This window comes from Equus przewalskii, chromosome 7, assembly GCF_037783145.1.
Source record: "Equus przewalskii isolate Varuska chromosome 7, EquPr2, whole genome shotgun sequence".
Lineage (NCBI taxonomy): Eukaryota > Metazoa > Chordata > Mammalia > Perissodactyla > Equidae > Equus > Equus przewalskii.
The window spans coordinates 13,177,093-13,200,857 of NC_091837.1; the positions used below are offsets into that span (position 1 = coordinate 13,177,093).

The 23,765-nt window shown below is 43.6% G+C and overlaps 1 protein-coding gene across 1 annotated transcript in view; it reads left to right on the forward strand.

Moving 5' to 3' along the window:
- Window positions 1-11,687: 11,687 nt before the first annotated feature.
- The window catches only part of SVOP (SV2 related protein), a 65,500-nt gene continuing 53,422 nt past the window's right edge, over window positions 11,688-23,765 (forward strand). Inside the window, exon 1 of the mRNA XM_008520935.2 lies at window positions 11,688-12,115. Coding sequence (XP_008519157.1) covers window positions 12,081-12,115 — 35 coding nt within the window. The 5' untranslated portion in view covers window positions 11,688-12,080. The remainder of the gene's footprint in view (window positions 12,116-23,765) is intronic.

Below are 23,765 nucleotides of genomic sequence, written 5' to 3' on the forward strand. Positions count from 1 at the left end.
TGTGGAAATGGCACCACTCATCAGGCCATGCTGAGGCAGTGTCCCACATTCCACAACTAGAAGGACCTACAACTAGAATACACAACTATGTACTGGGGGGCTTTGGGAGAAGAAAAAAATAGTGATAATAATTGGCACTTACAGAGTGTCCGTAGTCAATCGATTCACAAATATTTCTGAGGAGTTTACATGCCTTACCTCGTTTAATTCTCGCAATGACCACGTGAGTAATAACAGAACTCCACGTTTCAAGAAGTTAACCAGGTCTCCTGAAACCTGGCTGTTGCTATTCCTCTACCCAGTAGGGCTGTGGCTGTCATTGACTAATAGATGTTACTATAAATAAAGAGATATTACTGACTTATAATGATAATGCTGCAGCCAGCAACCAGCAGGGTCTGCTCTAACATCCATCAGGCAGATCAAGGGTTTGTGGCATGTTGGGAGATCACAGGGTCACTGGTCAGATCCTTAGAGATCTTTCAGCTGCTGGGATTATTCTGCAGGTAAATGGTTTACTCAGGACCCCCAACTCCTTGGGATAAAAACCTGAAGTGGTATTTTTCCAACTGCCCCCACCTATACGAAATCACACCTCCCCCTCATGGTCAGACACCATTGATAGCTCCCTTAGTACAACTTTGCAGCTACTTTCAGAGATCCGTCCCATTTCAGTATTTAAATTACTGCCTGTTTATTTTTTAATTTAAAACTCAAACGTGATTCCTCTGACTCCAGAGGCAAGAGCAGCCTGGAGAGAGAGAAGTCCAGCCCTGGACATCTTCTCCACTCCCTCTGCCAGCTCTCTTGTGTCTCAGAAGATAGACTTCAGCAATTGTGATCACATTGTCAGACAAAGCCACAGGAAAGATCTAGAATCCAGTTGGATGTTTTTTTAATATTTGAAAAAGTCATTCTTGTCCTGCCAGATAGCTAGACTCTGAAAAGAACATTAAATTCCATCCTGTGGGACAGTCTTTAGCACTTGACGGAGAGTTTGAAGCAAGAGACATTTTTCTCCCTTGTCTTGGGACAGTCTTGTCAGTGGAGAACTGGGGACCCCTCTCTTCAAATACCACACTTACCAAACACCTTCCTGTAAGCCCTGAGGGGAGGGCTGGCCCCAGTAATGGGCTCTGATTGGCAACTCTCTCAACTTAGACTGTGGAGCACTTGGTGTCTTGTGTCCTCAGCTTTGGGCCTAAGTAACTGTTCTGGAAAAAGAAGAAGATCCTTTCACGTATATGAAATACTTGCTTTTATTTCCAGGCAGAGAAAATAGAAACAGGAGGATTCGAGCACTAGCAAAATTTTTATTGTTTATTTTTTCCTTATTTGGTTGTTTTAGAGACCAAAACAACAATAACAATACAATGGCTCAAAAATTGGTCAAATTCTGCCTTTCACAGCACTCCAGAACTCTCCTGGACTCCGCTGTTGTTATTGTTGTCTGTTCCCATCGGTCCTCTGACCACACAGTTGGCCATAATCATGTCAGCAGCACATTCTTGGGGCTGGTTCTCCCTCCTTCCTAAATGAGTTTGTGGGTTCACCCCATGGGCCAGAAAGGGATGGCCCTTAGATTTCTCAATGTTGTGTGGAGGTGGGAAGGATTTCCTTGGGGAAAAAAGCGACCACCTTCATTGCTCAAACTAGACCCTTTGGGGAGTAAAATGTGTTGTTACGGGGCCAGCCCAGTGGCGCAGCGGTTAAGTTCACATGTTCCACTTCTCGGCGGCCTGGGGTTCGCTGGTTCGGATCCCGGGTGCGGACATGGCACCACTTGGCACGCCATGCTGTGGTAGGCGTCCCACATATAAAGTAGAGGAAGATGGGCATGGATGTTAGCTCAGGGCCAGGCTTCCTCAGCAAAAAGAGGAAGACTGGCAGTAGTTAGCTCAGGGCTAATCTTCCTCAAAAAAAAAAATGTGTTGTTACTAATATTCTGCTGGGACTACAGGTATGAACTGAGACTGTCCTCAAATATGTGATCACCCTAGACTCAGGGCTGAAATAAAGAAATCCTCCATTCTAGATTGAGACCAAAATTTCCAGCTGACTGACTGCTAACTCAGGTAATTCATCTTTTTCCCTGGATGTGATGGTTAATTTTATGTGTCAACTTGGCTGGGCCATGGTGCCCAGATATTTGGTCAAACATTATTCCGGATGTTTCCATAAAAGTCTCTTTGGATGAGACTAATATTTAAATCTGTAGACTTTGAGTAAAGCAGATTGCTCTCCCTAATGTGGGTGGGCCTCATCCAATCAGTTGAAGGTCTGAGTTGAGCAAAGAGACTGATGTCCCCCAAGAAAGAGGGAATTCTGCTAGCCAATGGCCTTCAGACTTTGACTACAACATTGACTCTTCCCTGGGTCTCTGGCTTGATGGCTCACCCTACATATTTTGGATTTGCTAGCCTCCACAATCATGTGAGCCATTCCTTAAAATAATCTCTCTCTCTCTCTGTCTCTCTCTATATATATATACATCATATACACATAGAATATGATTATGATTCTGTTTCTCTAGAGAACCCTGACTAGAACATCCTTGCCTGCAAACATAATAATCATAACCATTTGCCAAACACTTGCCAGCAGTTAGACTCTGTGCTAAGTGTCTTTGTACACTGTCCTATTTCATCCTCCCAGCAACCCCACCAAGTGGGTTCTATTAAAATCTGTATTTTATAGAAGAGGAAACTAAAGTCCAGAGAAGTGAAATGCCTTGGCCAAAGTGACGTAATGAGTTTGCGATTAGACAGGATGTCAGGCAGGTCTCTGTGGTTCTAAGGCATCTGTCTTAAGCCAGACACCTCTGCCTCAGACTTGAGCCCATTGGGATGGGACTATCACCGCTCCCCGGACTGTGATCGGCATTCCACGTTTCTGTTGGTTTCAAGTACCCACCTGGGCGTGTAGGACCACCTGGCTCTGCTTCCAGCTGAGGTTCCATTTACACCAGGGAGCAGGCTAACAGGGCAGTAGGAGAGGAAGCATAACTGGCTCTTACACCTTTGAAAAGATGCTCCTCCTTGCTTGGTAACGAAAGAAATGCAAATTAAAACTCCAATGAGAAAACATTATTTTCCCACCCATCAGACTGACAAAGCACGAAAATATGATAACACTCAGTGATGGTGAGTGTATGGGGAAACAGGCACTCTTGGGCATCCCTCTGGGAGGATAAATGGGTACCATCTACGTCCTATTGGACTGTTTACAAAAATTACAAATCTGCATCCTCTATGACCTAAGAATTTATCATACACACATTAGAATAAAGACATCTGTTGCAGCATTGTTGCTAATACGAAAAGATTGGAAGCAATCTAAATACGCAGCAAAATTATGGTAATCCCACACAGCAGAGAACTATGTGCTATAAAAATAATGAGCCATCTCCTTGTGTACTGATAAGAAAGATTCTAAGGTATATTATTAAGAGAAAACAGTAAAGTACAGGACAGTGGAATAGAATGCTGTCACTTGTGTGAGAGAGTAGAAAATAAAGTGTCTGTAAATGTAGAAATAATCAAGAAACTGAGAACACTTCTTAGTGCCAGCAAAGGAACTGCGTGACTGAGGACAGGGTAAGACATCCTTTTGTCCTTTGTGAATTTTGTTGCATGTGCATGCATTATTTATTCAAAAAATAATTAAAAATTTAAAACTTGAAAAACATAGAGGAAACACGGCCTCAAAATTGGCATTCCTTCTGGTCAAAAATGCTCATTAGTAGCTGATTAAAAGTGAAAAAGCAGGCCACCTAATAGGGCAAATGTGAGCTCAAATTTGTAAGAAGATATCTAAGTGTTCCTGCATCGAAAAATGGTTGGAAGGATATACGCCCGAAGTGATAACTCTGATTATCTGTTAGTGGTAGATTATTAGTAATTTTTATTTTCTTCTGAATGCTTTTCTGTATTATCTGAATTTCTACAACGATCATTTATTTCTTTTATAATTAGAAAAACAATTTTAGGAGAAGATTATATGTTTTTCTCTATGTAGTAGTTCTGAACTCTTGTAACCTTTGTAACTCAAATCCTCTTCTGGTTGATCTCCAATTGACACAGAGATCCTAAAACCCAGCTTTTAAGCTTGTCTTACCTCAGATTCTTACAGCAATAAACCGATATTTAAGCCTTCCTAGGTAGCTCTTCAATATAAATCTTTTATTAAAATAATTAATTTGCAATGTCATTGCAGTAATCATGACCTAATTTGTCTGATTGATCAGCTCCTACTTCACACATATTCACTTTCTTAAATCAGCAAGCCCATGCCAGCTTTCAAGAGCTTGGATGTGGCTAATTGTGCATGTTTCCTCTTTTTTTTTTTATGCTAATTTATGGGTTGTCAAACAGTGACTGGATTCCTTTGTTTTGCCCTGTAAAAATGGCATTAGCTTCAAAGCCATTTTCCCCTGTTCAAACAGAAGCACTGTAAGCATTTAGCACGTTGCTTCAGGAAACTGCCAAACAGTTTTCCAAAATGTATCTGCCCCAGGTTCCCAGCACAGAGCTCCTGACACCCTTGTAATTTCCTGAGTGTGAGAGCACTAGGAGCATCTCTTGTTTTAACATTAATCTTTGACTCTGTCCCTGACACAGGGCTCCTCAAATCCTTGGAAACCCTTAAGTGATAAGAACACTAGGAGCATCTTTTGTTCTAATGAGGTGACTCTGTGTGGGCTCCTGGATGGCTCCTGGGTGGGGGCTGGTCACCAGAAAGACCAAGCCGTGATTAGAAGCTTGGAATCTTCAGCTTTAACCCCATCCTCCAGAGCGGGAACAAGGGCTGGAAATGGAGTTAATAATTGATCATGCCTATGTGAAGAAGCCTCATAAAACCCCAATAGTAGGGGGTTTAGATTGCTTCCAGGTGGGTGAACATATCCACAGCAGGAGGGTGACACACCCCAACTCTGTGGAGACAGAAGCCCCTGTGCTCAGGACCCTCCCAGACCTCACCCTATGTATCTCTTCATCTGACTGTTCATCTGTATCTTTTATCATATCCTTTAATAAACTGGTAAATGTACAGAAGTATTTCCCTGAATTCTGTGAGCCACTCTAGCAAGTTAAACCTGAGGAGGAAGTCATGGGGATCTCTACTTTGTAGCCAAATGGGACAGAAGTTGCTGGTAACCTGAAGACCTACTATTTGTGATTGGTGTCTGAAGTGGGGTAGAGTCTCTTGTGAGAGTGAGCCCTTAACCTGTGTAACATGACACTGTCTCCAGGCAGATAGTGTCAGAACTGAGTTGAATTGTAGAGCACCCAACTGGTGTTGCAGAGAATTGCTTGGTTGGGGGGGAACCCCCCCAAGTCTGATGTTGGAAGTGTTGTGAGTGTGGTAGTATTGTAAAAGTAAAAGAGAAACACAGATGGAGAACTGGGTTTTTCCCTAATAAGGAAAACTAGGTAGGTTTTTCCTAAATCCAAGTATAAAGAACTAAAGGAAAGAATGAGAACAGTATCTCATCAAATAGAGGATGCTAATAAGGAGATAAAAATTATAAAAAGAAGCCAAATAGAAATCCAAGAGTTAAAAAGAATAACTGAAATGAAAAATCCACTAGAGGGACTCAACAGCAGATTTGAGCAGGCAGAAGAAACAGTCAATGAACGTGAAAATAGATCAATTGAGATTATCCATCTAAGGAACAGAAAGAAAAAGGAATGAAGAAAAATGAATGGAGAGGCTGACCCCATGGCCAAGTGGTTAAGTTCACATGCTCTGCTTCGGTGGCCCAGGGTTTGCTGGTTCAGATCCTGGGCGAGGACCTAGCACCACTCATTAAGCCATGCTGAGGTGGCATCTCACATAGAAGAACTAGAAGGACCCACAACTAGGGTATACAACCTTGTACTGGGGGACTTTGGGGGCAAGAAGAAGAAAAAAGAAGATTGGCAACAGATGTTAGCTCAAGACCAATCTTCAAAAAAAAAAAAAAAAAGGAAAAGAAAAATGAATGGAGAGCCTCAGAGATCAGTGGGATGCCATCAAACATACCAACATATGCATAATAGGAATCCCCGAAGACAGGAGAAAGAAAAGGCAGAAAGAATATTTGAAAAAATAATGGCTAAAAACTACCAAAATTTGATGGGAAACAATAATCTATACATCCAAGAAGCTTGGTGAACTCTAAGGAGGATAAATTCAGAGATCCACACTCCAACACATCATAATTAAACAGTTGAAAGACAAAGACAATTTTGAAAGCAGAGAGAGAGAGGTGACTCTCACAGGAAAGGAATCTCAATAAGGCTAACAGCTGATTCATCAGCAGAAACCACAGGGGTCAGAGGAAATAGGATGACATATTCAAAGTTCTAAAATGAAAAAAACCTGTCAACCAAGAATTCTATATCTGGCAAAACTATCCTTCAAGAATGAAAGAGAAATTAAGCCATTCCCAGATAAGCAAAAACTGAGATTTGTCCCTAGCAGCCTTGCCCTACGATAAATACGAAAGGGAATCTTTCAGATTATCATGAAAGCACACTAGACAGTAACTCATGCCCACATGAAGAAATGAAGAGTATGAGTAAAGGTGTGTATATAGGTAAATACAAAAGATGGAAAAAAATGCATATTTTGTTTGTAACTCCTTTTTGCCTCCTGCCTGATTTAAAAGATAACTGCATAAAGCAATAATTATAAATCTATGTTGGGATGGGCACACAATGCATAAAGATGTAATTTGTGACAATAACAGCTTAACAGAGGAAAAATAGAGAGATACAGAAGTAAAGTTTTTGTCTACTACTGAAATTAAGTTGGTATTAATCCAAATTAGATTGTTATAAATGAGATGTTAATGGTAAAAACCACTAGGAAAATAGCTAAAAAATAGGTAGTAAAAGAAATGACAAGGCAGTGGTGGGGGGAAGCCCCAGTAGTGCAATGGTTAAGTTTGCATGTTCTTCTTTGGTGGCCCGGGGTTTGCCAGTTCGGATCCTGGGTGCAGACATGGCACCACTTGCCAAGCCATGCTCTGGTAGGCATCCTACATATAAAATAGAGGAAGATAGGCATGGATGTTAGCTCAGGGCCAGACTTCCTCAGCAAAAAAGAGGAGGATTGGTGGCACATGTTAGCTCAGGGCTAATCTTCCTTAAAAAAATAAATAAGAAAAAAGAAATGTGAAGGGAATTAAAATGACACACTAGAAAATATATATTTAACACCAAACAAGGCAGTAATGGAGGAATTGAGGAAGAAAATAGACATAAAATATATTGAAAACAAATAGCAATTTGTTTTCTACATAATCCGTGATTATACTAAATTTAAATGGATTAAACTCTTTGATTAAATGTCAGAGATTGGCAAAATGGAAAAAACAACATTATCCAACTATATGCTGTCTACAAGAGTCTCATTTTAGATTCAAAGACACAAATAGGTTGAAAGTAAAAGGATGGAAAAAGCCCTGCCAGACAAACAGTAACTGAAAGAAAGCTAGAGTAACTATGCTAATATCAGACAAAATAGACTTTAAGACAAAAACTGTTACAAGAGACAAGGAAGGGCATTTTATAAAGACAAAGAGTTGAGCCATCAAGAAGACATAACAATTGTAAGCACACATGCACTTAACAAGAGAGCCCCAAAATACATAAAGAAAAGTAGGACAGAATTGAAGAGTGAAATAGACAATTCGAGAATAGTGTTGGAGACTTCAAAACACAACTTTCATTAGTGGATGGAACAACCAGACAGAAGATCAGCAAAGATGGAGAAGACTTGAGCGACTCTGCAAACCAACTAGGTCTAACAGACATCCGCAGAGCGCTCTACCCAACGACAGCGGAACACACTTTCTTCTCAAGTGCACATGGAACATTCTCCAAGATAGACCACATGTTAGGCCATCAAACAAATCTCAGAAAATGTTAAAAGACTGAAGTCATATCAAGTATGCTCTCCAACCACAATAGAATAAAATTAGAAACCAATAACAGAAGCAATTTTGCAAAATTCGTAAATATGTGGAAATTAACACATTCTGAAATAGTCAAGGGTAAAAGGAAAATTAAGGAGGGAAATTGGGAAATACTTTGAACGAATGAAAGTGAAAACGCAGCCATGAGTCATAATATTCTGGAGAGAAGACCACCATTTCTTCGGTGACTACTCAGACGCCTTGAACTGCTTTCTGCTTGATAACCTCTGCCCTAGGTCTGGACGGGTGTTCTGGCTGCTGATTCACCTCTCCCTCTAGTTTATTTTACATCCCTCTGGAAACACATCATCTGAGGACTGACGGTTTTATTAGGAGAGTTTCAGAGTTTGCGTTTCGAGCCAGCTGCACAGATGTTCTCTCTGCGCTCTTCAGACCTCTCTAGTCCTAGATTAGACTACCTTGTATTTCATGGCAGAATGGGACATGTGACCAAGGAACTCTTTGGAGTTGCAAACCTTTATATTTTTTAACAAGGGCTTAACTTCCTAGCCAACCCTCCCCTTTCTGATGACTCCTATGACAAAGGCAGGAGGTACTTAGTGCCTCCCAGCATGATGCCAGGGACCAGGGAGTGACTCCTGGTGAAGGTGCCATCCCACAGGCATGGTAGGCAGAGCAGGGGTCTACCATCAAAGGTTTATTTTCCTCTTTCAGTTTTTTATCCAATTTCAGTTTCCAAGAAAAAAAAAAGACACATATCTTTATGAATTTAAACCCATGGACTTCCTTTTTTAAATTAAGTGCCATTTTTATAACTAGTAGAATATTGTCTTGATAAAAATAGAGTTTAGAACACAGTTGATTAGAGAACCGCTCATATATAGCACATTCCTTTTATATTCAGGCTAACGCGCAGCTTGTCAGTCCCTATTACAGCGTCTATTTTAAAATAAGCACTTTTGTTTTAATAGTCTGTGGAAGGAAATCATGATGTATTACTGTGATGTGAAATACAACCCATGTGGCTTTTGGCATGCCCCCATTTCCCAGACAGATGGATAATGTGGTTAGCTGGAGGCAACTGCCTTTATAATATTCCTAACTGCCCAAGGATGTCTCAAAGATCAGAGGTAGAAACACATATGAGCCATATTTGTCTTGGCTGATAATCTCATCCAGATACAACTTCATAACAGGGATTCTCAGTGTGGTCCCCATACCAGCAGGATCGGCATCACCTGGGAACCTGTTAGAAATGCAAACGGTCAAGCATCACCCCAGATCTGCTGAATTAGAAACACTGGGGGTGGGGCCCAGCCATCTGTGTGTTAAAGAGCCTCCTGGGGGATGGTGACCATCACACAAAGGTGAAAACCACTGCTTTAGAAAAAGATAACCATATTTCTAAGAAAGAAGAGAAAGCATGAGAGCAATTAATTAATTCTCTAAGATTTTTTTTCAATGCCTGTTATGTACTAAGTACTGTTCTCCTAGTTTTTAGGGGGTGCACCTCAAAAGTCTCAAGAAAGCAGCCAGGGAATAGAAATGTGTGAAGCATGCTATGGCCTGGCTGCGTCCCGGACAGCACCAAGCAGACTGCTTTGTGACCCCACTTGCTGGTGGCAGGAGAGAAAGTTAGACCTAATGGAGGCACACTGCCCCTTCCTCTTCCCAAGCTGATAATCCTATTATGTGAAATCTCTCTATTTAAATTTTGGAAAAAATTGGAAACCAATTTTAAAGTAATTATTTTTTAAAAAAGAACTTTATTGAGATATAATTCACATACCACACAATTTGCCCTTTTAAAGTATACAATTCAATGTTTTTTAGTGTATTCACAGGGTTGTGTAACTATCACATCTAATTTTAGAACATTTTTGTCCTCCCTAAAAGAAAGCTCACGTGTAGTCAATCCCCAGTCCTTGCTCCCCACTCTTACTCCTAGACAACCACTGATCTCGTTTCTGTCTCTATAGATTTACCTATTCCGGATATTTCATATAAATGAAGTTATACAGTATGTGGCCTTTTGTGTCTGGATTGTTTCAGTCAGCATAAGTTTTCAAAGTTCTTTCATATTATATGTGAATCAGCACTTCATTTCTTTTTGTTGCTGAATATTATTCCATCGTATGGATAGACCACATTTTGCTTATTTACTCATCAGTTGATGGACTTTCAGGTTGTTTCCACTTTTGAGCTATTACGAATAACGTTGCTATGAATACGGATGCACAAGTTTTTGTGTGCATGTATATTTTCATTTCTCTTGGGTGGATATCTCGGAATAGTATTGCTGGGTCATGTGGTAACTCTGTTTAAATTTTTAAGGAACCGCCAAAAAGTTTCCCACAGTGGCTGCACCATTTTACATTCCCACCAACATTGCATGAGGGTTCCAATTTCTCCACATCCTCGCCAACACTAGTTATTGCATCTTTTTGATTCTAGCCCTTCTGGTGGGTGTGAAATGGTACCTCGTTGTAGTTTTGCTTTGCATTTCCCTAACAGCTAGTGATGTTGAGCATCTTTTCAAGTACTTATTGGCTATTTATATGTCTTCTTTGAAGAAATGTCTATTCATATCCTTTGACTATTTTAAAATTGGGTTGTCTTTGTATTATTGAGTTGTAAGAGCTCTTTATATTTTTTGAATGTAAGTCTCTTATTAGATATATGATTTGCAAATATTTTCTCCCATTCAGTGGGCCTTGACTTTTCGCTTTCTTGATGGTATCATTTGCAACATAGAAGCTTTTAACTTTGATACAGTCCAATGTATGTATTTTTTTCTTTTGTCACTTGAGCTTTTGATGTCATGTCTAAGAAACCATTGCCTCAAGGCTGTCATGAAGATTTACTCCTACACTTTGTTCTAAGAGTTTTATAGTTTTAAATGTTACTCTTTAAAGTATTCTTTTTAACCCTTCAGGCTACTCAAAACACATCTCTGTGTTGGGTCTGGCTTATGGTTGTAAAGTAATCAACTGTCAAGTCTTGCTTGGGACTCATGGCTTCCCAGGGCATGGAACTTTCAGTGCTAAAACTCAAAGTCCTGGGCAAATCAGGATGAGCTGGACATCCTACCAACAGACCTCCAACCTGCCGCTTCTGATATAAACCATTGTCTCCGCTCTCCAGAATCTCTCCTCACGTGAATGGAAGATCAGTTTGTTTTCAGTCTAACAAGCATTTATGGAGTGCCCACAATGCAAAGCCCTGGCGATGAGTATAGTGAGAGACGTTAGACTCCAATTGCAGTGTCTGTAAACAAAGTTTTATTGTTCTAGGCCCTGAGGGCACATCCACAAACCTTTGTGGAGCTTAAGTTGTAAGGGGGGCAGACATTCTAGTGGGAGGTGGATGGGGGAACTGTTGAACTAGATGAGGAGGATTTTGAAGGCAGGGATATGTGGTTTTACTAATCCTTGATTCCCCAGCATGGGGGCTGTAGAAATCAGTCAGTAATGCTTGCTGAATGAATGACTGACTGATCTTTGGCTTTCTCACACTTACATTTTTTCTTGATTCATTCCACTAGACCTTCAGCTCTGTGATGACAATGACATGTCTGACTTGTTCTCTGTCCTATGCCCAATGCCTGTGACAGTGCCTGGCACACAGTAGGTACTCCATAAACAGTACTTTAGTGCATGAATACATTCTTAAATTTTTCATTCCCTGCATTTGTTAGAGCAGCCTGGGTTTCAAGACTATTATACCCGTAACAACATTAATGAGTCCCTACAGATAAGCATTTAGAGAGGCATCGTCGAGCCAAGAGCGCTCATTGGTACCTCGACAGCCATTTCACAGGCTGGTGTGCCCTTACAGGCGTCCCAGTAAAACACCACCAGCCACAGAGAGCCTGTGAGTTCCTCTAACCAGAAGGGCTCTCCCCGCCCCCTCTCCCGCGCAGCTTGCTCTGCCCTCCGCCTCCTCCTCTCCGCCCACTCTCGCCGCGGTCTCTTGGCGGCGGCGGCTTTGTCTCGTGGGCTGGTCCCTGGCGGCTGCCTCCCCCGAGCAGCTGCCGCCGGAGGGAGGACGCGGCGCGGGAGCTGTCCAGCACCCCGGTGCTGAAACCCCCAGAGCTCGTCTTCCACCACCACCATGTAAGGGCCATGAAAAGGGCTCGTCCTGGCGCAGCGCGGACATGGAGGAGGACTTATTCCAGCTAAGGCAGCTGCCGTGAGTATTATGGGGGCGAGTGAAAGGCAGACAGGCTTTCCTTTAAAAAAAAAATGAAAACCCGCAGGAAGGCATCTCTGCATGGCTTCTTGAATTTAACGGGAACTGTTTCGGAGGAGAGAATTGGGCCTGGAGGAGACAAGCCATTTTCCTACCCCAGCAGCCCAGCCTCTGTATCTCCGACTCAGTTCGATTTTTCAGATCTGTCAGAATCTTATGGGGACCGACCCGTGTTATGTTTTCCCTTTTAATTGCTCTCAATCCTAAAGGGATTTTGTGGTCTGTGTTTTAAGAAAGCATTAGCTGCTGTTTTGAAATGTGGACTGAATTCATGAGTCCATGCGATGACATTGGTCCTTTCCAGCTCTTCTCCTATGCTGTGAAATTCCTAATTTTTCTGCAAGGTCTTTTGGAAGGGAATGATACTGATGTTGCAAATTGATTTCTAAAAAGTCGGGATTCCTGCCTAGAGGGGAGGCTTGGGCAAAGTCCTGTTGTTTATGAAGTGTGTGAATGAGAGGGCCGTGCATCATCACTGAAGCCTCTTGCCTTCTTCTGAATGAAAGATTTTTGTAACAGCTGGCTAGAGTGAGACTCATTGTCAACAGCCATCCTTGGGAATAGCAGGAATACACTGCTTAGAAGATGGGAATTTTTGAGGGATGCTAAATTGGCTTTGAGAATCTTGGGGGAATACAACCAAGCAATGGAAAGGACAGAGGCCCTATGGAGGGGTTTACAAATTTCTCCTACCACAAGCCAATGCTGATTTGTCAAGCAAATTCCAAGAGTATGAGATGGGGCATTAAAAAGAACATTAATGGGGATTTTTGTTTTAATTTTTAGAAGCACTAGCCATTTGGGTGTTAAAGGGTGACACCATTTGGATTTGTTGGAAAGGGTACCTTACTGTTAGTATGTGTGTATTTTCTTGCCTTAATTTTTTTCTCTAAGCTACTAAGGAATTCTCCCAAGTGACTTTTAGTGTGACTGATAGAGCTCTCTGAGGCTCTGAGTACTGAAGGGTATTGTAATGTTCACTTCTTGATCACTGTAGAATAAATTTTCATTGAAAAATTTAATTAATTTAAAGTTTACTTTTAAGCTTTTATTAATTGATCAACAAATAGCATATCTTATGTAAGAGAGCACTATTTCACAAATGCAAAAGGATGCTCGGTTGTAATATCCAGAGGTCGATGCATGAGTACATAAAAATGTAAATATCTGAATGTAAATCTCTCAGGGAAGACATACCACTTTCCTTGAAAGCAAATATGTTCAAACACCAACCTATTATTTAAAAATAAAAAATAATTCAGAAACTGAAGTATAAAATTTGGTACTTAGAATAAGAATACAATACATATTGGAATTGCGGTTTTGCTTGGATAAATTTTCAAATAATGTCAGAGCATGTGAACTTTGCAAATTACTCAAAGATTCATGTATATTTAATCCACCTATATATGGACATGACACTATTGTGACAATTCCTTCTTTAATTAAAAAAAAGTAAAAATAATAAGAGGTTTTTGCTTTCTTAAATTTAAAAATTGATTTATTTTTCTCACTAAATATATAATATAATGTTTTCATGTAATATATATATAGGGTAAATAAGTTCAAAAAGAAGGACAAGAATGAAAATTGTCTCTCTCTTTCCAAACCTCAGTGTTAAGTTTCTTGATTATTCTCTCTGATGTTTTAAACACATAAATACATATAATATCTATTAGAGAGTCCAAATTGTGTACTGGTTAGCATTGAGTAAGACAAACTTGAGTTCAAATCTTGACTTTGCCACTTCCTGGCTGTGTGACTTTGAGCAAGTAACTTAACCTTTCTGAGACTCAATTTCTCTAGCCATAAAATGGGGATTATGATAGTACTTAATTCATAGGCTTATTGTGAAGATCAAATGAGATAATGCGTGCCAAATGGCTGGCAGATCCAAAGTGCTCAACACGTATAAGCTATTATTATTACATCTGAAAAATCATTTATAAAAACAGAATATGTAGGCTTCCTATGCTGGGCTCCCCAATATTGTAATCTGCAAACCCAAAATTACATTTAAATGAAGTCAAAATTAGCCCTGTAACGTGATGACCTCGATTTATAAAAGCAAGTAAAGTAAAAGAAACAGCCACGTGAATCTGAGTGGGTTACAAATCACGACTTAGATGTTTTTTAAACCACACTCTGCATATATATGCACAGATTGCAGGCAGCAGACTTCCTGAGAGCAATATGGTTTAAAAAATATCAGAGTGCCGTGGAGAGGGTTGGCAAGAGCGGACTTTGGAACAGGCTCAGACCCGTGGGAGGTCAAGTGTTAATAGATTGTAAGCCACTAAGTCGTTTCCAGGGTCAGGGAAGGGGGAAAGGGCATGAGCGTGCCTAAGAAAACAGTCTTTCCTTGCACTTGGGGGCACCTTCACACAGCTCTAGGATGGTTCATTTGAGACCACAGACACGCTCTGCCTTTCACCTGCTGTGCACTCAGGCACGGCAATGATGCAGGAGGCTGAGATTTTGTATCTAGTTCTGTCTTATTGTGCGACTTGGCGCAGGTCAGACTTTTCTGGGTCTCTCCTTTCTAGGATGATTTCTTGAAACTAAGTTTTGCAGCCACATTGATTGATTGACTCATTCGTTCATTTATTCTTTGAATCATTCATTCACTGATTTACTTGGGCACCATTCTAGGTACAAGGGATCCTCAACTGAATAAGATGGCCGTGGTCCTCGTTCTCAAGGATCTCACAATCTAGAGCTGAAGTGTCCAATCAGTAGCCACCAGCCACTTGTGGCTAGTTAAATTTAAACTTAAATTATGTAATTTGTATATGGAATAATTTATATAGTATGAGATAGAATAAAAATATAACATAAATTAAAATATGTCAAATTTGAAAAGCCAGTTGCACTAACCACATTTCAAGGGCTCACTAGCTACCTGTGGCTAGTGGCTACCACACCGGACAGCCTAGATCTAAGACATTGCCATCACTGCAGAAAGTTCTCTTGGACAGCCCTGGTCTGGTGGAGGAGGTGGACATTGAGCAGATATTTGCACAATAATTGGGAGAATTGTCTTAAGGGCTACAAAGGATATGTGCAGGGTATGACGTGACTAGTTCTAGATGAGGGAGGAAGAGGACCAGAGAAGCTTCCTTGAGGAAATGACATTGGAGCTGAGCCCCCGGAGATGCGTAAGAGTCGCCCAGGAAAAGAGACGGGATGAGAGCATTCCAGGCAGAGGCGACTGTGTGGTTAAAAGGCCCAAAGTGGACAAAAGCTTGGTGTGTCTCCAAATCAGGCTAGTGGAGCATAATGAACAAGAGGCTCAAGGGAGGGATGCAGAGGATGCAGGGACCAGGCCATACAGAGCCCTGTCGTATGTGACAAGGAGGTGGACTTCATCCTGTGTTTGCTCAATCCGCTCTCTCTCTCCTTTCTTACAAACCCTGTCTTTCTTTTTTCTTTTTTTTTCCCCCGAGGAAGATTAGCCCTGCTGCTGCCAATCCTCCTCTTTTTGCTGAGGAAGACTGGCCCTGAGCTAACATCCATGCCCATCTTCTTCTACTTTATATGTGTGATGCCTACTACAGCATGGCTTGCCAAGCGGTGCCATGTCTGCAACCTGGGATCTGAACCGGGGAACCCCGGGCTGCCGAAGCAGTATGTGCGCACTTAACCACTGCGCCACGGGGCAGGCCCCCAAAACCCTATCTTTCAAGATTGAGCTTGAGTCCATCATCTCAGTGACTCTTCCCCTGACTTCTCCTAGGCTTGATCAGCGGCAGGGGTGAAAGTGTAGGCTCTGAGTGAGGCAGACCTGAGTTCAAACATCTGGGCGGCCTTAGGCCAGTGACTTCATCTCCCCAAGGCTGGTGCTCATCTGGAAAGTTGGAATAATGACAGTACCTGCATGGCAGGGCTGTCGTGAGGATCAGAGGGATCATCATTGGGATGATCAGCTCAGCGCCGGGTTCCAAGTAGGGGCTCAGTTAAGGGTGCTGGTGGTGTTTGTCTTCCTCCCCTCTGGGTTCGTTTCCCTTATCCTCCAACTTGTTCAGACAGCAAAGCACTTTGAAGCCATGGTCTCCTTTCGAGAACACTAAGAAAATGTCCATAATGAAAGCACATGTCCTGATCTTTCCCCCACTCTGCTCCTCTTCCAGCCTCACCCATCTCAGTTAATGGCACCTCCATCCATCCTATTGGGCCCAAAACTTTGGAGTCAACTTTGACTCCTCTTTCTCTCGTATTTCGCTTCAACCCATCAGAAAATCCTAGCGGTCCTACCTTTAAGCTACATCCAGACTCCATCCACTTCTCTCCCCTCCACTACTGCTACACCCTGGTTCAAGTCCCCATCATCTGTCATCTGGTTTGGTCGTGGTGTTCACCCTATTGGTCTCCCTGCTCCTGCCCTTGCCTCCCTACAGCCCGTCCTCAACACAGAGAATGATGAGCAGCCCGAGGGGTTGTCTAAAAGTCGGATCCATCCCTCCTCTGCTCAAAATCTTCCCGCGGCTCCCCATCTCCCCTCACCCCTTCCACTCTCCCACCCACCCACGCTGCTGCAGCCGCTCTGGTCTCCTTGCTGTTCCTCACACATGCCAGGCAGGCTCCTGCCTCGGGACCCTCTCTGCCCAGAAAGCTCTTCTCCAAGGCATCTGCTTCACCTTCATCAAGTCTCAAACGCCGCTATCACCAAAGCCCACCCTGATCACCCGCTTTAAAATTCCAGCCATTAGGATGGATACTATCAAATAAATAAATAAATAAAAATAACAAGCGTTGGCGAAGATTTGGAGAAATTGTATTCTTGTACATTGCTGGTGAGAATGTAAAGTGGTGCAGCTCCTATGGAAAACAGTCTGGTGGCTCCTCAAAAAATATGAAATGGAACTACCATATGATCCAGCAATTCCGCTTCTGGGTTAGACCCAAAAGAATTGAAAGCAGGGCCTTGAGAAATATTTGTACACCCATGTTCATAGTCACGTCATTGGTAATAGCCAAAAGGTGGAAGCAACCCACGCGTCCAACGACAGACGAGTGGATAAACAAATGTGGTCGATCCATACAATGGAATATTATTCAGCCTTAAAAAGGAAAGAAATTCTGACACTTGCTACAACATGGATCAACCTTGAGGACATTACACTAAGTGAAATAAGCCAGTCACAAAAGGACAAATACTATATGATTCCACTTATATGAGGTCCCTAGAATAGTCAAATCCATAGAAACAGAAAGTAGAATGGTGGCTGGGGACTGGGAGAGGGGAACAGGGAGTTGCTGTTTCGTGGGTGCAGAGTTTTAATTTCCCAAGGGGAAAAGAGTTCTGGAGACGGATGGTGGTGACAGTTGCACCACATTGTGAAGGTCCTTAATGCCACTGAACCGTACACTTAAAAATGGTTAAAATGGCCAATTTGATCTTACGTGTATTTTACCACAATTGAAAAAAATTGCAGCCCCTTCCCCTCCCCTCCAGCATCATGTTCTACTTTTTCTTTTTTTTCATAGCACTGAGCACCTGCCGACATACCGCACAATTTACTTATTTATTGTTTAGTGTCTGTCGTCCCTCACTAGAGGGAAAGCTCCACACGGCAGTGTAGCCCAAGTATGGGGACACATGGCTGTAGATTTCATCCAATACTGCGTTCCAGTGTAGACTGGTAGACACAGGCCAAAGGATTAAAAAATCTTTATGAATGAAAAACCAGGAAAATCTGGCCATCAGCTTAGTCGTTCTCCTTGACAGGAGGGGCCACCGTCATTACCTTTTAGCAGCTAAACACCTGAGTCCACCTGGAAAGGTCAGCCATAGCCTTGTTTCGTCACATTTGCCTTCTGCGCCCCCATCCCCTTCCATTAAACCAGAGGTTGGGAGAATGCAGTTTGACACGCGGATGACATGACCATGTTCTCGAAATTGTCCCAGGCAAATTCTTTGGGTCCATAGTTACCTTGGGAAAGGATTCGTTTTCGAGTTCCTCTAAGTGAGGAGACCTCTGCGCAAAGGCACAGACCAGAGTAGGTGGCTAGGGTCCACATGGGACTTCATGCTGGCTCCCATCCTCCTGAGACTCATGGGGGTGAAGGAGGAAGATTCCTGGTCAAGGAGGGGAGATGAGGGTTCATTGTCACCCATTTCAGGTGAGAAGTAGGGAGTTATTGCCATAGCCTAGGGAGCCTCAAGGTTGGCCCACCAAAGCCTCTTAAACCCTCAAGCTCCAAGCCACTCACACCCCATCATTTCAAGCATGTGCCAGCCAGCTCCACGCTGAGGGGTGTGTGTTTCTGGGGCTTAAGGGGAACAGTCCGGAGGACAAGGCAAGAAGGTCTCCTTGCAAAGAGGTCATTGTTTGGGTGGTCTTAGGTCTTAGGGAGGATTGTTCCAGGGCCTCCTGGCCCAGACAGTGGCTTTACAGCCCAGCCAAACTCTTCTCTGGGCTTAACAAATTACACAGATGTGTATGTGAGACATTGTATGATCTTGGCCAGTTCATTTAACTTCCCTGAGATGTAAGAGGGTGCCTGGGCCACGTTTAAGGGCATTGTCAGCTTCAAAAGACTGTGATTCTAACCTCTCTAGATGGGTGTGCCTGGTACCATCCTGGCTGCCGGCGACTGTTCTGTTGTGATGGTTGACAGCATCTCTTTCACTCTTTAATAAGGGTTTCTCAAGCTTGGCACTATTCACATTTTAGACCAGATAGTACTTTGTGGTGAAGGGCTGGCCTATGCATTATAGGATGTTTAGCAGCATCCCTGGCCTCTATCCACAAGATGTCACAGCCACTCCCCGCCAAGTTGTGACCATCAAAACTGTCTCCAGACATTGCTAATGTCCCCTAGGGGACTAAATCACCCCCCCCCCCCCACTGAGAATACTGCTCTAAAGTGTCCTAGTTTAGACAATAAGTTATTCAGTCTTTTTTTCCCCAAAGCATCTTCAGATCACTCTTTAAGCCTCACTCTCTGACCTTAGTCATGTAGGGACCCTCGTGTGGGTTCCGCCAGCAACTTGTACATCCTCCTTGAGGCTGAGTTTACCTTTAATAAGACTGTGAACTTCACGACGGCCAGAGTTCAGTCCGACACATAGAACGGGCTCTCTGCATGCTTGCTGAATGAGTGAGTGAATAAATAAGTTACAAAGACAAACTACCTGGAAAGCCGTAGCACAGGCCATCTGTTCCCGCAGTCAGAAGTTACCCACGCTCTCCACTGAGGCCTTGTCACAGAATCTTTAAGGACGTGGGCTCTCTACTCACGCAGACCTGATTCAAATCTTGCCCTTCCTGCTAGCTTGCAAGTAACCCTGGGCAAGTTACTTTTCTTCTCCAGGCCTTAGTTTCATCATCTGTAAAGTGGGGATAGCACTGGCATCCATCTCATAGGGCACAAGGTTAATAAAGTGTTCGGCAGATACTAGCACGCGGCAAGGGCTTAATGAATGCTAACTATTATTTATGTGTGATCATTACCTTTTGTCCAGAATATAAGCTAGTGGTCCACTATCCAGGGAACAAGCTCAATGCCATTTGGGTTGATGGGGGTGGCAGGAAAATACAAATAAATAAAATCCACAGAGAACTAAAATTTCCATTGATTATAGACTTCTAGACATTCAGGAACACAGGTGCGTTGGAACCCATCATATCTGACCCTTCATACCTCCTCTTCCCAATTCTGAGACGCTTCTGGACGTCTGTGGCCACCATCAACATCTTATGAAAATTCAGATTCCTGGGTCCTACTCTGCAGCGATGCAAAAGCATTCGGTCTGGAGAATGGCCTAGGAATTGATATTTTAATGAGTTCCATGGGGGTGTTCTTGGCCTCAGTTAGAGAAACATCAGCTGACTGGGTAAGATTATGGGTTCTGGAGCCACTGAGGCCGAGGACGTGGTACACTGCATACTATCTAGGGGACCTGATTTTAACCTCTCTGAGCCGTGGTTTACTTGTCTGTAAACTGGGGATATTAATGACGCCTCCCTCCTAGGGTTGTTGAAGAGATCATATAAGATAGTCAGTATAGGGGCCCGGCCTGGTGGCGCAGGGCTTAAGTGCACACGTTCCACTTCGGCGGCCCAGGGTTCGCCGGTTCGGATCCCGGGTGCGGACATGGCACCGTTTATCAAGCCATGCTGTGGCAGGCGTCCCACATATAAAGTAGAGGAAGATGGGCACGGCTGTTAGCTCAGGGCCAGTCTTCCTCAGCATAAAGAGGAGGACTGGCAGATGTTAGCTCAGGGCTAATCTTCCTCAAAAAAAAAAAAAAAAAAGATAGTATGTACAGGACTTCGGTTTGCCCCTGGCGTGCTGAAGAGCTGCATGTTGAATATCATTACTCCCGAGTCCACTCACGTGGATGGCTGCCTCTCCTGGACCACCTCTCTTGAAGGGGGCCCCAGTGCCTCCTAAGGCAGACTCTTTCCTCTCTGGACTTCTCTGCCTGAGAAAGTTCCTTATACTGAGTTGAAATCTGCTTCCCTCTTCTTTATACTCAGAAGTTCAAGCTGTGTTCTCAGGGTCCACGTTGAACAAGGACCTTCTTCCAGATACTAGAACATCAAATATTTGAAGACAGAGGTCCAGCCTCTGAGAAGACTCCTCCCAAATCACGCCGATCAGGGAGCGCCCAGGTCTTGTCTCGAAAGAGACAAAGCAAGACCATTTTGTCAGTGACCCTGGCAGTTTCTGCTGCTCTGGGTCCACAGTGCTTAACCCCATTTGCCAATAGCTTTCAGATTCCCAAGAATCCCCAGTGGGGCATAGCTGTGTACCCGGGACAAAGCTGAGGGGTGCTGGTGGTCAGTGTTGATGACTGAGTTCCCCCAAAATGGGGACTCTTGTTAAAAGCCGGCTCTTTGCTGGTTAGCCTTGCAGATGGGCCTCCCTGTGCAGATGTCTTCCTCTACTGATTGGAAGAGGGGTGCGGGGAGGAGGGGATGAATAATAAAAGCTTCAACCCCGCCCACCTTCCGTAGCTTCCCTCGTCCTAGCCACCATCACGTCTCCACCAGCAGACCACACAGCCACCTCTCGGGTCTCCCTGCTTCCTCTTTGTCATCTTTCTGAGTTAACCCTGCCTCTTATTTTCTGTATTCTGATGCCTTGCCATCTTGGGGCCTTGCTGACCCTGAGGGCCTGCCCCTCCCGGGATTAAGTAGTAAATGACCTGCCTGCCAGTGCACCTTTCCTATGCTAACTAACCAACCCAGAGCCCCCGTGCCCTGCCCTAATCACCCCAGGGCCAGGCTCCAGACAATCGGGGGCAGCCCTGTGCCCAAGGCCCGCGAAATTATCTGAACTAGCCCATCCTCAGCCTGCTTACCCTACTGCTCCTGTTCCCTCCCGTGGCAGTAAGCACTCTAGCCCACGTTTTCCCCTCTCCCTCTGCCTCCTGACCGGCCCTGGTGCTTCCCCGTGTGGCCCCTCCAGGTGTCACCTGCCCCTCCCCTTGTGATCTGTGAGTGTAACAGAGTATCTCTTCAATGGCAGTCATCTCCTGGTCTGTCGGCCTTGCCATACTAAATAATAATAAAGCTTATATTTTAAAACACTCTGCACAATCTATTCCTCCTCTTGTGGGAAAATGTGCCTGAGCGGTCTTTTCAAAACTCAACCCTGATCATTTCCACCCCCTCACCCCTACCTGAAACCTTGCAGTGGCATCCCGTTGGTCTCAGGATCACAGGAAAAGTCCTCACCATGGTCTCCAGAGCTCTGCGTGACCCAGCCTGTCTCTCTGACCTCCACTCCTTGGTCCTGCCACTGGGCCTTTGCACTAGCTGTTCTCTCTACTCCTCCTCCCATCGGTATGCGACTCTCCTTGTCCTCTTAACCTCAGCCTCCTCCCGAAGGTCTACCACGAGCACGCCTTCCTCTGATTGCTCTATATCTTGGCACCCTGTTTGTTTCCTTCTCGAGATGCACTCATTTGCAAACGTAGAATGATTTCTTTGTTGACTTGTATATTAACCATCTCCCCTACGGGAGCATCCGCTTCATGAGGGCAGGGACCACATCTGTTTTGTCCCCCTTTGTGTACCAGCACTCAGCACATAGTCAGCACTCAATAAATGCTTGTTGAAATACTGAACGATTATGCCAGGCTCTGCGAGATGCTGTCTCTTTATGGATTCCTTTCATCTCCATGGCAACCCGAGGAGGTAGGAATTACCATCTCCATTCTACCAGGGAGGGAACCAAGACTCAGAGAGGTAAGATAACCGACCTGGGGTCACACAGCTGCTGCATGGCGTGGGCAGGGGATTCAAACCCAGGCCAGTCTGTTGGCCAGAGCTGGGCTCTCTTCTTCCCTATGGCAGGCCACCTCTCTCCACGCAAGACACTAAATGCCACCTTGTACTAATCACAGTTAGGTTTAAGCTTCCGTTTCAGTCTAATAGATTTGTGAACTCAGGGGATAAAAATCCAGAAGCTCAGATGAAAAGAGAAAAAGCTTCCTTATCTAAAATACCCTAATCGAGTCCCAGACCCCAATTTAAGGCACAAAGGTGACTTACATGGGGGTACAAACAAGACCTTTAAGTTGACGACTATTTCCTCAAGCCCTTCTCTTCTTTCAACAGAAAAATTATGTAAAATAAATGTTCCCTGCTATTTTGGTAAATGATACGCTATATATACACAACAAATGCCAACCCGTTTGAAACGAGCCAGCCCATTTCAAAGCCCTCATATATTTAACATATGCCAGTGCTATTTTCTTCCTTCGTATTACGTTTTTTTTCCTTGGGAAATCTTGGCTCATGGAGTTGATAAATACTTTTAGGAACCCAACTGATTCAAAATGCAGTCTGGCTTTCTGAGTATAATTTAATGTCAGAGGTCTCTCTTTATGTCTGTCTTAAAACAAGTTTTCATAAATAAGGATGCCCTGGCTTCCCGCGGGTTGCTAGAGAAAGAATGTGAATGGATCTTAGTTTAAAACTGCAGAGAGTTAAGCCGCTTTCTCAAAGTCACATTTCACAAAGGTCAGTGCCCTCCATGCTCAAGGCAGCAAGGTGACGCGAACGAGGCTGGGTGGGAGGGAGGCCAATATTTGCTCAATGCCCGTAAGTTTCCGGTTCATCAACCTCAGTTAATCTTCATGACAGTCCTGCAAGCCTGTTGTCCCCATTTGGCAGATGAAAGCATCTGTGACATGCCCAGCAGATGCTGCATGCTCAACAATACCTCTGGAAACAGTCGCTGTCGTTATTTATATTTATTATTAAAGTAATAGACGTGCAGGTTAAAAATTGCAAACGTTACATCAGGGTCCAAAATGAAAGGTAAAAAAAAATTCCTTTCCCTCAAAAGTCCCCATTGCCACCCAATCCTCTTCCCAGAAGCAGCCAGTCTTAGGCTTCTTATGTATCTTTCCAGAACGTCTGTGACTGTTGAAGCATAAAGATGAGAGCAGACCTTAAAGCGCGCACAAATTGCCTGAGGACCTGAGTAAAATGCAGATGCTGATTCAGTCGGGTTGGGTCATGGCCCGAGACTCTGCACATCTAGCAAGCTCCTAGGGGATGCTGAGGCCCCTGGTTCGGGATCACCGTTAATCTTAGTAGCAAGGCCTTAGATCGTGGGACCATATTCT